At 43.5% G+C, this 15,245-nt stretch overlaps 1 protein-coding gene and 1 long non-coding RNA gene across 3 annotated transcripts; both read right to left on the reverse strand.

Annotated features, from left to right (window-relative positions):
- LOC131471861 (uncharacterized) lies at positions 1-2,828 on the reverse strand. The gene is made up of 3 exons (XR_009242036.1): positions 2,425-2,828; positions 861-969; positions 1-467 (listed from the first exon to the last, which is right to left on the reverse strand). It is a non-coding gene; the product is annotated as an uncharacterized LOC131471861 (long non-coding RNA).
- Positions 2,829-3,628: 800 nt separating this feature from the next.
- Positions 3,629-14,898, reverse strand: si:dkeyp-97a10.3 (mushroom body large-type Kenyon cell-specific protein 1). 2 transcript variants are annotated; one of them, XM_058648636.1, is made up of 9 exons: positions 14,788-14,898; positions 14,548-14,608; positions 11,367-11,717; positions 9,203-9,472; positions 8,161-8,448; positions 7,701-7,814; positions 7,501-7,562; positions 5,396-7,144; positions 3,630-5,039 (listed from the first exon to the last, which is right to left on the reverse strand). In XM_058648636.1, exons 2-9 carry the CDS (start codon positions 14,588-14,590, stop codon positions 5,016-5,018), a joined length of 2,901 nt encoding a protein of 966 aa, XP_058504619.1. In that variant the 5' UTR covers positions 14,591-14,608; positions 14,788-14,898; the 3' UTR covers positions 3,630-5,015. The 2 variants fall into 2 exon arrangements, with proteins under 2 accessions (XP_058504620.1, XP_058504619.1); XM_058648637.1 differs by lacking the exon at positions 9,203-9,472 and having other exon boundaries at positions 3,629-5,039.
- Between the last annotated feature and the right edge of the window lie 347 nt (positions 14,899-15,245).

A 15,245-nucleotide genomic window follows, 5' to 3' on the forward strand; every position in this document is an offset into this window, starting at 1 on the left:
CCAGTTATTACATGAACACATGTTCACTCATGTGTTCATATAATAACGTGTTTGAGTGTAAACACGTGTAAACACGGGTAAACACGTGTAAACACACGTGTAAACGCAGCAGGGACACAAACAGCAGCCTGACGCAGCAGCTGTTACCAGGACACATCGTCATGTATGAGCTGGAGTCGTACAGTATATAAACGCGTCTATATATAGAGCGAGTGATTTATCAACAGTGGAATCATCACGACATCACTGTGTGTTTAGCATCAGTCACAGTGTGTGTGTGTGTGTGGGTGTGTGTGACTGTGATAAGGAAATCACAGCTGTTATTTTTAAAATTACATCTAAGTATTGTGACTTTGATCCCAGAATTCAGGCTGTTTTATTATTTACCTTCATCTTCACCTTTGTGTCCTCTCCCTTGTGTCCTCTCCCTTGTGTCCTCTCCCTTGTGTCTTCCTCTGTCACGCCAACTGGTGAATATAGAGAATGGGTCATTATTTGGCAATTTTTTAAAACAGCTCATTACTTTTGAAATCAATCTCTTGGTGGATGTATGGAACAGCTCACTATTTGGCAGCCAGTATGTTGCTGGACTTATAGAACAGCCTACTGTTTGCCATCAGTTTGAGTATGTTTCGAACAGCACACTATTTGGCAGTCAATCTCTTGGCTGATATAGATAAGAGCTCATAGAACAGCTCATTATTTGGCAGTCAATTGTTTGAGAATGTTTAGAATAGGTCACTATTTGACAGACAATCTGGGGGTGGATGTCTAGAACTGCTCATTATTTGGCAGTCAGTCCCTTCTTCCCTTTTGTCTTTCTTCAGCTTCTCCATTTAGGGGTCAACACAGTAGATCACCTCCATCTTGTCCTCTCCCTTGTGTCCTCTTCTGTTACACCAGCTGTCCTCATGTCCTCCTTCACAACATCTGTGAAACGTCTCTATGGTCTTCCTCTGCTCCTCCTTCCTACAACAGAAATTAATTAAATCTATTAAAAAGTACTTAAAATTCTTTGAAATTAGAACTTGAGTTGGACTTAAGTCTGAGTTCTGTCTCCGTGAGCAGGATGGACAAAACCTTCAGTCTCACTCAGGACATTTTATTAGCCAAGACCTTTGATAAGTGGCTAAAATCTCTTGTTCCTCACGCCCACCGCTGGCAGCCATGTTTTCACAGTGAGTGAGCCTCTGTCTGTTCAGCAGGGGGCGCTCACATCACAGTCAGCTCAAAAAAAGCCACTAACCTGTCCCTTTAAAGGTGAACCAGTGTCCTCGGGGGACACAGATGAAGCAGAACAACAACAAAGAGTACTCTTCTGTCCTTTCACTTTTCTGCTGTGTTTTTTTGTCGCCGTGTTTTTTTTTTAAATAAAGATTTCATCTCTTCATGTTCCCACGAAAAGATTATCACAAACACATCTGTGCACATTTACTTTCAAAGTTTCCTCTTTCTTTATTATTTACAGTGGCAGTAAAATGAAGTGGAAGTGTCATGTTCACAGATGTTTGTTTGTGAGTTGATGGGGAAACATTTTTAGATGCGTAAGAGTAACCACAGCGTTTAATGTGAGAAATGCCACGTCTTTGTCGAGGAAACAGGTCAGAGTGTGTGTGAAAGCACCAAGCGGGTGTCGCTTCACACAGATCTTTAGTTAGATCTTTAGTCAGATGTATTGCCTGTGAATTGCCTTTATACTTCTGCTTTCTATTTCTGACTAATTAGTCAGAATTATTATTATTATTATTATGAGTTAGTTTTATGACGGACAGTTCACTCTTAGTGAAAATGGATGGCCAGACTTTGAAATCCTTCGTACTCAGTGACACAAAGTGATCACACGAGGCAGCAGTAGCTTAACAAAAGATAAAATCTACATCAGTTTAAGTCTACGATGTCTTTAAGAACACGTTCACGTCTTTATCTCACTGTGAGACGGACTTTACCAACAGGAAACTGAAGTTTGTAAACCACTCACTCTCCCACACCAAAGTCCATAGAGAAAATCGGTGATTTAAGCTCGCTGGTCTACTGCTGCCTCGTGTGGTCACTTTGTGTCACTGAGGTCAAGCTGAACAAAGGATTTCTAATGTCGAATTGACAAAATAAGACATTTGAACTTAGTGATGGAGGCAGCAGTGGATTAACAACTCCTGTGTGTGTGTGTGTGATGTTAAAATCACTGATTTTCTCTATGGGGTTTGGTGTAAAATACATTTATTCAGGCATTTTTTGATCTGTAGCATGAAGTGTATGTATACATATATGTATATACGACCACACTTTAGAGGAATGACTGTCCCTTTAAGCATCTAAAGCTATGATATTTAAGGATTTTGTTGGTTGCTTCATAAAAAAAGAGTTTGTTCCTTGTGGGTTTTTTTTTTCTTCTGCACTGGAGATGTTAAAAAAAACAACTCTCACCTTCCTTCAGGCTTTTTATTTCTGCAGCCTCCTTCATGCACAGATGGCGAAACCCCTGAGGTGGAGGGAAAAAAAAAAAAGATCAATAGATAACCTAAATAAATCCTCTCTCATGGCTCCCCCTGGTGGGATAAGGAGGCACAGATCCCCCCGGCTGCCGTCACTGCAGCTCCAGCTCATGATTTACATTTCAGACGCTTTCTCTCATGTAGAGCCATGTACAGTGAGTGAGCTGCTGGGGAGTCGCTGTCCTTCTCAAGGACGTTTAAAAAAGTCTGTGGTAGACACGGAGACACGGAGACATAAATCCAGACTCACTCACAAAACTCAGTCTCTTTTTTTGGGTCTGCTCTGGTGGGTAAAGTTTCATCATAAATTAGTTTCATTTCATTTCCCACAGAGACTCTTTCTACACACACACACACACAGAGAGAGGTTTCCTTGACTTCAGAGGACATCGCAATGACTCACATTCATTTACTGAGACTTACTCTGACCTTAACCATAACTACTGCTGGTCTAATCCTAACCCTGACCTAAACATGTCTTCACCCTAAAATGTCATGATTTATGTGATGGGGACTTGATTTTTGTCCCCATGAAGAAGACAAGTCCCCATAATGTGACTGTGTAAACAGATTTAGGTCCCTGCAACGTAAAGAATACCAGGCACACACACACACACGTGTGCATACTCATAGACATAAAGCACTCATTAGCCCCCTTACCTTAACCTTTAACCTGCAGTGACCTAAAGTCAATTCTAACCCTAAAACCAGGTCTTAACCCCCAAAAAGCCCCATAAAAAGTGAGGACCAGCCAAAATGTCTCCACTTTGCTAAAATGTCCTCACTTCTCAAGTGTTTTTACAATGTTTGGTCCTCACAAATCACAAATACAACAAACACACACACACAGGTTGAGTGTCACTCAGAAGACATTGGACACACGTGTCTCACAGGAGTTCAGTTCAGTGACGATGTCTTTACTGACCTTGTTGTTCTCAGCACGGCTGCAGTGACCACATGTGACCAGCGGGGGCAACAAAGTGAGACTCATTATTACTGGATTAAGGAGATTATTTTAAATTTTTTAACTCATGAGATTATTTTTTCTGATTTTTTTTTTTGATGAATGTTATACTTTTATTTTTTTAACAAACAACAAAGAGATTTTCTATTGTTTAGCAATTGATGTATAAAAGGTGTCTTTTAAATAAGTGAATAATTAATACATGGATTTTTTACAGAGACAAAGTGTCATCTCCAGAACAGAAACACACACACTTACGCACAGTAGCATCAGTTCATGTTTGATTATTCATGTGTTCATGTTTAATATGAAAACATTAAATATCACCGGCCTTCTCCTTTAAGACATAAAAAAATAATTATATTATAAAAGTATTTTCATCATTAAATCCCTGAGAATAAACAGACAAAATCAACCTGTAAAAATATAATCTGAAAAATTAACAATGACATAAATTTGTGTGATGCACTGACACAGGTCTGAGTGTTGTGAGCGCCCCCTGCTGCTGAAAACCAGCCAGATAAACAGACACACGCTCTAAATAAAACTAGAACTATGGCTGCCAACAAAAACTAAATTTAACTAAAGATGCACCTAGAAAACTGAAGTTTGTAAACCACTCACTCTCCCACACCAAACCCCATCGAGAAAATCAGTGATTTTAACATCACAGCACACAGGAGCTGTTGATCCACTGCTGCCTCCATCACTAAGTTCAAATCTCTTATTTTATTAATTTGGCTTTTAAAATCCTTTGTTCAGATTGACCTCAGTGACACAAAGTGACCACACAAGGCAGCAGTGGACCAGCAGCTCCTGTGTCCCCACGAGCTAAAATCACTGATTTTCTCTATGGGGTTTGGTGTGGGAGAGTGAGTAGTTTACAAACTTCACTTTCCTGTTGGAAAAGTCTGTCTAACAATGAGATAAAGACGTGAACATGTTCTTAAAGACATCGTACACTTAAACTGATGTAGATCTTTCTTGTGCTGCTTCTTGGTGGAGGAGGTGACCAGCAGGGGGCGCACACAGCTCAGGCTGCAGTATATGTCAGTACCTAACAGAAACACACAACTGTCCCTTTAATGAAACGTCTGTGACCCAGCACAGACAGACACTTTACTTTATGCTGCTACAGCAGCTCAAGCTTCATTCATTCATTCATTAAAGCATTTCATTAATAAGAGTCATCCATTCATAGTTCACTGAATCCTCTTCACTGACAAGTGCAAAGTAACTGTAAACAAAAGGCACGGAAATATCAATACTTCATGTTCCTGCTGTCTCTGTCTCTGTCCCTGCTGTCTATCTTTTCTCTCTCTGTCCCTGCTGTCTCTGTCTCTATCCCTGCCGTCTATGTCTTCTGTCCCTGCTGTCTCTGTCTCTATCCCTGTCGTCTCTGTTCCTGCTGTCTATCTCTTCTGTCCCTGTCCCTGCTGTCTCTGTCTCTATCCCTGTCGTCTCTGTTGTCTCTGTCCCTGCTGTATCTGAGGCAGTGAGACACCAGAGTGAGACAGACGGACAGTCGTGCTTGTGTCTCTGTGTGCTGATGTCTGTCCTCACCGTGGTCTCCCTCTCTGAGCCTGTGGATGAAAGACATAGAAAAACATTTAAGGTGCAGTCAGTCATTTTTAACTTTGCTAAAACATCCCCACTTTTTAAACTTTCTTTCCAAAAAAGTTCATATGTGACCCTAATCCTCTTCTGTATGAATGAATGAATGAATGAATGTCCAAACATAAAATAAAAACGACATTTACAGAATTGAAAAAAGTCAGAATTGTGACTTTAATCTCAGAAGTGAGGCTGTTTTTTTACATTTGGCCCTAATCCTCTTTCACACATTCAAACAGCATTTGTGTGTGTGTGTGTGTGTGTGTGTGTGTGTGTGTGTGTGTGTGTGTGTGTGTGTGTGTGTGTGTGTGTGTGTGTCACTCACCTGTCGTGGGTTGGTGAAGTGGGCGGGGTTTCCGTGGCCGCGGGCATGAGCGTGATGGGCGTGATGGGCATGATGGGCGTTCCTGTGTGGACTGACGTGCACATGTCCAGGTGGGCGGTGCTGTCTGTTGGCGGGCGTGGCCACAGGATGGTGCTGCCGTTGAACGTGTAGGTTCCGCTGACTCAGCGGGATGTTGACGGGAGGCCTGGGCGCCTGCGGGGCTCTGCCCGGGGATCTGTGCTGATGCCGCTCTTTGGGGAGTGTCTGGAACTGAGTGAGGGGGATGACGGGGGGAGGAGGAGGGGCATGAGCGTGCTGAGCGGAGGCGGCGGCGGCAGGAGTCCGGGTCTGTGGTCCCGGGCTGAGCAGCGCAGCCTGCGTCTGTTGTCTGCGGCTCTGAAACGTGCGAGCCCGCTCAGTGTGGGCCGTCACTGCAGCCTGGGTCAGGTGACTGGGATGAGAGTGGACAGGAAGTGGAGCAGCGCCAGTTTGGCGAGCGTTGTTGGCAGCGCGTGTGACAGCAGGCTGTGTGTGCGCGGCCGGGGCTTGTGGTTGGTTCTGGATCGGTTGTGACATGTGGGCTTGGGGAAGGTGATTAGGATCAGCCAACGCTCTGGTATCTGAGCTGTGAGGTCCACTCAGCCCCGCTGACACCTGCTGCTGCTGCTGCTGCTGCTGCTGCTGCTGCTGCTGCTGTGGCTCACTGGGGGTGTGTCTACGTGTGGCGTCCTGCCTGGCGACATCGTGGCGCCCGGGCTCTCCCTGCTGATGGCTCCGCCCTTGTGTGCGGGAGTTCCTCAGCCTGTCGTGTAAAGTGTCAAACAGAGCTTCAATGCCGCTGTTGGCGCCGCGACGATCAGCTGATCGGCTCCGCGTTGCCGTGGCGTCCTGTCTCGGAGGTCGGGGGTCAGCTCTGCTTGCCGCTCTTCCCTCCCGTGGCACTGATTGGGCGGTGTAGTCCGTAGAGTCTGAGATGAACTCTGGTGACAGGGCTCGTCTCTGAAGCGTGCCACTTGGATACGACGGCGTCCCTCTGACCTGATCCCACGGCATCTGTCGGTGGGCGGAGCTCGGGGAGGCGGTGCGTCTCTCAGCGCGTCGGTGACGTGCCGGGGTGTCCTCGTACGTCTGCGTGTCTGCGTTCTGCTGCGTGACATTGTTGCGGTTGACGTGCGTGAACGTGGTCGGCACAGGTCCAGTGTCGACGCGGCCGTTAGGGAGGAAAAGGGCGGGGTTTGCTTGTGTTTGGTTACTCACTGCGTCATGCGTCTGTGGAGCGCTGCCGGAGAAGGAGTTGAGGTTGAGGTGGATTGTGGGTAACTGTGCGTTGTTGTGTTGTGTGGTCTGTGGCAGTGTGTTCAGGCTCAGCTGAAGCGCCGGCGCCGGGTTTCCTCCCTGTGTCCCGGCCTGGATGAGGATGTTGGGGTTCTGTTGTTGTTGTTGCTGCTGTTGCTGCTGCTGCTGCTGCTGCTGCTGATGCTGCTGCTGATGCTGCTGCTGCTGCGTGTTTGTGGTCTGAGCTTCTGTGTGTGTGAACGCCGGGTTGTCGATGCTGTTGTGCAGGCGTCCGTTTGTGTGTCTGTGCGAGTCCGAGTGTTGAAGGCTGTTCAGCAGCAGCGTCGGTCCGTTGCCGTGGGTTTCGTGTGCCGCGGTGTAGAAGTGTCCCGGTGTGTGAGTGTGTGTGTCAGAGTGGTGGAGGGGGGGGTCGGGACGCCGATCCAGTGCCCTCACAGGTCGAGGCTCTGCAGGCTTAATGTGGAATATGTGTATTAATATGTGGAAAAAATAAAGTGAAATCGTAGCTGCAGCAGAAACAAATCAAAACGGATAATAACATTTAAGTCTACAACGTAAGACTTAAAGGAAACTGAAGTTTATAAACCACTCACTCTCCCACACCAAACCTCATAGAGAAAATCAGTGATTTTAACATCACACACACACACTCACACACAGACGAGTTGTTGATCCACTGCTGCCTCCATCACTGAGTTCTAATGTCTGATTTAGTCAATTCGGCTTTTGACATCATTTGTTCAGATTGACCTCAGTGACACAAAGTGACCACACGACTTTCACGAAGCATAAATAGTTATTGTACTTACTAAAGTCAGAGGATCAGGGTTGGATTTGTGGACAAACACGGTGTCTCTGTGTCTCCGATGTTCTGCAGAAAAAACACATCATTTCACTCACAATAATAAAACCTTAACCACTTATTATTATAATACTAATTATAATTAGTATTATAATAATAATGATAATAATAATAATAATAATAATAATAATAATGATATTAACTCACCCCTCCTCCTTCGTATAAGGAAAACGATGAGTGCAATGAGGAGCACGAGGATCACGAGGAGCAGAAAAGCTCCGATCACAATCCCGGCCACTTCTCCTCCACTGAGACATGTGTCTGAGACAAGAGACGAGGACAATCAGTCTGAGACACGAGGACACAAGGACAGACAGAGTCCAAAACCAAATGGCTTCGTCACATCAGCTCATTCCTGGCATGAAAACTCATGTGTTTCATTTAAATCAGAGGTCAGAGTGACATCATCACAATATTTACAATTGTATTATCTCATTATTTATTAATAGCACAATGTGTGACTGTATTATTATATTAAAATATGTATGTATTAATTTTAATTTGCTCACATAAACAGCTGGTCTGATCAGGAGGGGCAAAAATAAAACTTCACCATGATATTGTAAATGATTGTGTTATTATCATCATCATCATCACTGTGACTCACCCACGACGCTGAGCAGCGTGTCCTGCTCAGACGAGCCGCTCGTCACGCTGTTCGCGGCCGTGCACGTGTAGCGTCCACTCTCGTCAGTGGACGACGTCTGCAGGTTGAGGACGCCGCTGTCCGGCTGTCCCGACGTCACCGTCTGTCCGTCGCGTTGCCACGAGAAGAGGGCAGGAGGCAGCGAGGCGGACGTGCAGGTGAGACGGACCGTCTGTCCCACCAGCACGTCCCCCCCGCCCACGCAGTCCTTGGGCGAGTCCTTGGTCAGGACCGGAGTGTCTGGTCCGTCTGGATCCAGAAACATTAAAAAACAGAAAAGTGATAATTATGTTGCTTTGAATAATGACAGAACTGATCATTATTATTATTATTGTTGTTGTTGTTGTTGTTGTTGTTGTTGTTGTTGTTATTATTATTGTTATCATTATCATTATCCCAGATGTCAACTCAAATTTTGATCTTGACGTTTAAACTTGTGAATTTGATCAGTGAAATATGAGCATGCAATTATTTTAATGTTTAGGGTAGAAAGTAAAAAAGGGAAAAATTTAAAAAAGACAGATTTGCTTATATTTCAGAAGAAAAAACTGATTTTACCAACTTAACAAAAAATTCATGGAATAAAATCAGTTCAAGTCTACGACATCTTTAGGAATACATTCACGTCTTTATCTTTATCTCACAAACTGAAGTTTGTAAACCACTCACTCTCCCACACCAAACCCCATAGAGAAATTCAGTTATTTTAGCTGGCGGGGACACAGGAGCTGCTGGTCCTCTGCTGCCTCGTGTGGTCAATTTATGTCACTGATGTAAATCTGAACAAAGGATTTCAAAGACCGAATTTATATATAAGACATTTGAACTTAGCGATGGAGGCAGCAGTGGATGTTAAAATCACTGATTTTCTCTATGGGCTTTGGTGTGGGAGAGTGAGTGGTTTACAAACGTCAGTTTCCTGTTGAAAAGTCTAACAGTGAGATAAAGACTTGAACGTGTTCTTTAGCGAAGTTAAGTCCAAGTTGTGGTGCCGTGAACTCACAGTAGACAGTGAGAGTCTGTGTGGCGGTCTGGGCGCTGACCAGGTTACTGACGGTGCACTTGTACTCTCCAGTGTCAGCTCGTCTGGACGGGTCCATGATCAGAGAGCCGTCGTCAGATAAGATGATCCTGGAGTCAGCGGTGACCGCCACACCGTCCTTCCCCCACTGGACAGACGTCTCTGTCCCGGCCGTCCACCGACACCTCAGAGAGACGTTTTTACCCTCCACCGCCACCGAGGGGACAAACAGACTCACTCCGGCCACTGCGTCTGAGGGACGGATGATTAAAATGAAAGAAAAAAGAATAAAAAGAGAAAGAGAGAAAAGCCTTTGGATCACAGCAGCTCCATCTGCATTCAGAGATAATGTTGATATGTACACTACTGCTGCTGATACTACTGCTGCTGATGCTACTGCTGCTGATGCTGTTACTGCTGCTGCTGCTGCTACTGCTGCTGCTGATGCTACTGCTGCTGTTACGGCTGCTGCTGCTGCTGTTACGGCTGCTGCTGCTGCTGCTACTACTACTGCTACTGCTGTTACTACTGCTGCTGCTGTTACTGCTGCTGTTACTACTCCTGCTGATGTTACTGCTGCTGTTACTACTCCTGCTGATGCTACTGCTGCTGTTACTACTCCTGCTGATGCTACTGCTGCTGCTGCTGTTACTACTGCTGCTGATGCTACTGCTGCTGCTGCTGTTACTACTGCTGCTGATGCTACTGCTGATACTACTGCTGCTGCTGATGCTACTGCTACTACTGCTGCTGTTACTACTGCTGCTGATGCTACTACTGCTGTAGCTACTGCTGCTGTTACTGCTGCTACTACTACTGCTGCTGCTGTTACTTCTGTTACTGCTGCTGCTGTTACTTCCATTACTGCTGCTCGTACTTCTGTTACTGCTGCTGACACTAACAGAGAAGGTGTGGGTGGACGACTGAACATGAAGAGCCTCTCAGTCGCGCGGCTCCATTACAGCTCTGAATATAAATGAATGTATGTAAATGTAATGCTACATTTACACGGTGACAATATCAAACATGTAAGAGCACGAGCTCTGCACGACAAACGAGTTTACATTAGCATAAATCACCGAGCCTGCAGGCTTCACCGCCGCCTTCTCCTTTCATTAATATTACGTCGCCTCCTATGGGTCACTAATTTCATCACACCTCCCACACTGACTCACTCCCTCTGGTCTCTTTACTACACCTCTGTTCTTCTTTAAATTGATAGTTCTTGTTTTTTATTAAGTGTCCTGAGTTGTGAGCGCCCCCTGCAGGCCATCTGCATAAGATGTCTGCCAACTAAGACACAAAGAATGAAAGATTCACAGTTAACTGAAGGAAACTGAGTCTCCCACACCAAACCCCATAGAGAAAATCAGTGATTTTAACTCATGGGGACACAGGAGCTGCTGGTTTACTGCTGCCTCGTGTGGTCACTTTGTCTCACTGAGGAAAATCTGAACTAAAGATTTCAAATGCTGAAGTCACAAAATAAGACATCTGAACTTAGTGATGGAGGCAGCAGTGAATCAACAACTCCTGTGTGCTGTGATGCAAAAATCAGTGATTTTCTCTCTGGGGTTTGGTGTGGGAGAGTGAGTGGATTACAAACTTCAGTTTCCTGTTGGAAAAGTCTGTCTCACAGTGAGATGAAGACATGAACATAACACATTCTTAAAGATATCGTAGACTTAAGCTGACGTATATTTTATTAGCTGTGTGTCAATTCAAGGCCCTGAATACAAAGAGGTTTTAGTGAAGTGAGATAAAGACGTGAACATGTTGTTAAAGACATCGCAGCCTTGGTGGGTTGTAGGTGGTAGGGTGAGTTGTCTCTCGTCTACATGTCGATGTGTGAGTGAATGGGTGAGCTTTGAGGGGTCATCCAGACCAGAAAAGCTCTAAATAAATAAATAAATAAATAAATAAATAAATACGGACAATTTAACATCTTTTGTTCCACCTCCACGTCTCAAGTGGTCCCTTTGACACAGTGAGTCAGCACTCACTGTGCATCTGCATCTCATACATCACACTTCAAAAAGCCTGAAGTATCCCTTTAAAATCCACTCTTCCCTGTTCTGCACACATGGACCAACCCTGCCAAGTCATCTCCATGACAACAGAACTCACACACATGAGTGTCTCTTACCAAACACCCTCAGCTGCACTGATCTGGAGTTCTGGACCATCCCCGTGGAGAACATTGGGATCACGATCACCGAGTAATTCCCGGCGTCTCGGAGCTGAGCTCCGCCGATCCGGAGCTGATTGGCCGCTAGGGTGACCCTGCCTTCAAACTGTGGCACCGTATCGACCACAGGATTCCCACCGCTCCACACGCCCAGAGTCACGTCTCCTTTGTACTTCCATGTTATGGACAGGACCTGAGACACGGTCAGCACCGTGAACACGATCTCTGTACCAGTCTGAACCAGGACTGGGTCTTTCTGGAACTGGATCTGCACCTGTTCCTGAGCCAGTACGTCCAAAGAGAGGAGGACTGCAATATAAATACAACAGACTTCAAAAATAAAAAACCTAAAAAATGCCACTGAGGAGGAAACGGAAGTTTGTAAACCACTCACTCTCCCACACCAAACCCCATAGAGAAAATCAGTGATTTTAGCTCACGGGGACACAGGAGCTGCTAGTCCTCTGCTGCCTCATGTGGTCACTTTGTGTCACTGAGGTAAATCTGAAGAAAGGGTTTAAAATGCCGAATTTGACTAAATAAGACATTTGTACGTAGTGATGGAGGCAGCAGTGGATCAACAACTCCTGTGTGTGTGATGTTAAAATCACTGATTTTCTCTATGGGCTCTGGTGTGGGAGAGTGAGTGGTTTACAAACGTCCGTTTCCTGTTGGAAAAGTCTGTATAACAGTGAGATAAAGATGTGAACATGTTCTTAAAACATTGTGGACTTAAACTGACATAGATTCTATCACACAAGTGTTTTCTTAAGTGGCTAAAATCTGTTCTTTCCTTGACAGACGTCTATCTGCGTGTTACTGTGTTCAGTTATTGTCAGTGCAGCAAAACCCCAAACCAAACGTATTCCTCTAATAAAAACAACTGAGCATTTAACTTTGTTTTGAATCAATCTCCCACACCTGCACCATAAACATTTACCAGCACACTTTAATATGCGTCCAACAATCACCAGCTATATTGGAAAACTCTGGACCTCCTTTAACCAAAAAAAATGAAGCAATATATTTGTGAAAAGTCAAATGATTAATGAGCTGAGCAGAGAGGAAGTGTCCTGGGCCGAGTGGAGCTCATAGATCAGCGGCTCAGCTTCTTTTCATGGCATTTATTGTATTTGTAGACAAAAACAGAATTACACAATCACAGGCGCCGCACTTGCTCACTGCTCTGCACTTTATGTGTGACGATAAATAAAGGAGTATTTACAGCGTCGCCGCGGCGAGGAATCGGCGAGTGTCGAGAAAAAGAAAGAAACGTTCGTTCTGCTGAAGAAAATGAGCCGCGATGGAAACGGCTTTTTAATTTGTTCATTATCTCAGGCTCGTTGCTCGTGCATGAGAGATAATAATTAAAGCGATAATCGGCCACATTTTCATACAATTAAATTTGAATTTTGTGGCTGTTGACGGATGTCACACTGAGGTGATTCCACCGACACACACTTTCCGTTTCACTCCGGAGGAAACACATTCTTATAATAAACAGTTATTATCGTCCTACGCCAGCCTGAAGAGTGGAGGAGTCAAAGTTTAACTCAGAGACGAACACAGTAGCACTTCAACCACCAGGGGGCGACGCCACTGGTTAAATCAGTGGTCACCAACGTGGTGCCCGCGGGCACCTGGTAGCCCGCGAGCAGCCAACGAGGTGCCCGCGGGCTCATTTCACTTCACCTCACTTGTATGTATCCATATGATCACTGAGTAAAATGTCCTTGATATTGTTTATAAAAACTGTGATAATCATTAGGAGTAAGCACTGGAATTAATGTGTATGCAATTGAATGCATAATATTTATCATTTAAATGGTAAACTGCATAAAATGTTAATATGGTAGCCCTCCATATTATTCTCTAACCTTCAGGTAGCTCTCGGTCTCAAAAAGGTTGGTGACCCCTGGGTTAAATAAGAAGTTAAAATATTAGATTAAAAAGATAAATATTAGGGATGATATTTGTAACGATGTAAAGTGACAGAATCCAACCGATATCTGTAGATAATCCAGGTATCGGACAAAAAAGTGATATTATTTTGCGATAAAATGTCCAAATGTCCATAAATAATACGACTAAAGGCCTGTACACGTCTTATGTTCAGGAGAATTTGATAACTCGCTAAAACACTTGCGAATTACCTGTAAGGACGAGTCGATGTAAAACTCACACACTGTCAATATTTAAACATCTCATTTTAGCTGAGTCATGGTTGACTGTATCCGACTGATATCTGTAGATAATTGAAGTATCGGACAAAACACTGATATTAAGCCATGACTCATAAATATTAATCGTAAACATTTGGGATAAAATGTTTAAATACAACACATGAGACGTTTAGGAGAATTTGCAATTGTTTTTATTGTATTTTATTATAATCATTATTATTATTATTATTATGATTGTCATTCCATTAATTATAATTTCTTCTTGTACTTGTGTATGAAGTTTGTAAACTACACAAACAACTTTTTTAAAGTGAAAAAGATGGTGATAGTAAAGGTTTAATGTTGTATTTTGCCCTCCAACCACTAGATGGGAGCAGACAATAATTAATTATCAATCATATTGACTGATTTAAAAACATTTTATGTGCAGCCCTAATTAAATAATAATAACAAATATTCATTTATAATAAGCCCTTAAAAGATTATAAACATATACCAACCACCAATAAAATAAGAAAATAATTAAGAAGTGGTTAATCTGATTGATTGATAATTTTTTATCTGATTATAGTTCACTCTGTGTCTCACTCGGATCATTTTAATCTGATTATGGTTCACTCTGTGTTTTACTCTGATCATTTTAATCTGATTAGAGTTTACTCTGTGTTTTACTCGGATCGTTTTAATCTGATTATGGTTCACTCTGTGTCTTACTCGGATCGTTTTAATTTGATTACCTTGGTGTAAACACAGTGGCTGTTCCAGTGTTTACATGAGAACAAAATGGAGAATATGAATTTGAACAATAACAAAAGTGTTTTTGTGAGTCAGTGAACGCATCACAGAGTCACATTCAGTACTGAGTGTGCGGAAGGGAATGCGGCCGCGCAGGTTTAGTGTGTGTGTGTGTGTGTGTGTGTATGTGTGTGTGTGTACGTGTGTGTGTGTGTGTGTACCTGCTGTCACAGTCAGACTGGTAAGAATAAAACGTTGTCTCATGTCTTCAGTCTGGTGTCTCTACACAGAAAAACACACTCTTTGTGAGCAATAATAACAACACTAACAAGAATAATAATAATAATAATAATAATAAAGATACATTTTATTTCAAAGATGTTTTAAAGACTCACAGTAAGTCAGGTAAAACGCGCGCCTGCTTCACTTCCGGTTTTTAAGGAGACAGAAATTAAACTCACCTCATTCTTTTCCTTCTTTTGCTTCTTTTCCTTCTTTGTCGTTTGTTCTTTCTCTCACGTTCATGTCTGAACGGCCGCCTTCGCTCGCTAACTTCTCCACTTCCGGGTTCCCCGCCGTCACCTGTCCGTGACACACCTGTCCTCTTAAAGCGACAGTTCCGTTGGTTTTGAATTTCTCGGTTGAATATTTTTTTTGCCCAGAAGTGAAAAGTTTGTTGCTGTTGATATTTCTTACAGGAAGTGCTCAAAATTGATAAATTAATATCATTCAAAATAGAATTAGAAATAATGACGGCTGCAATTTGAACATTTTATGATTTCCAGGTGATTGTTATCAGCACAATAATGATTTTTATTATGAATCCATATCATTACAATGTTAATGTGAATCAACGCTGATGGTGTTTGTTTCCATGGAAACAGCAGATCATTATGTTGACATCAGAGAAGAATCGGCT

Source organism: Solea solea, chromosome 13 (assembly GCF_958295425.1).
Source record: "Solea solea chromosome 13, fSolSol10.1, whole genome shotgun sequence".
Taxonomy (NCBI): Eukaryota; Metazoa; Chordata; class Actinopteri; order Pleuronectiformes; family Soleidae; genus Solea; species Solea solea.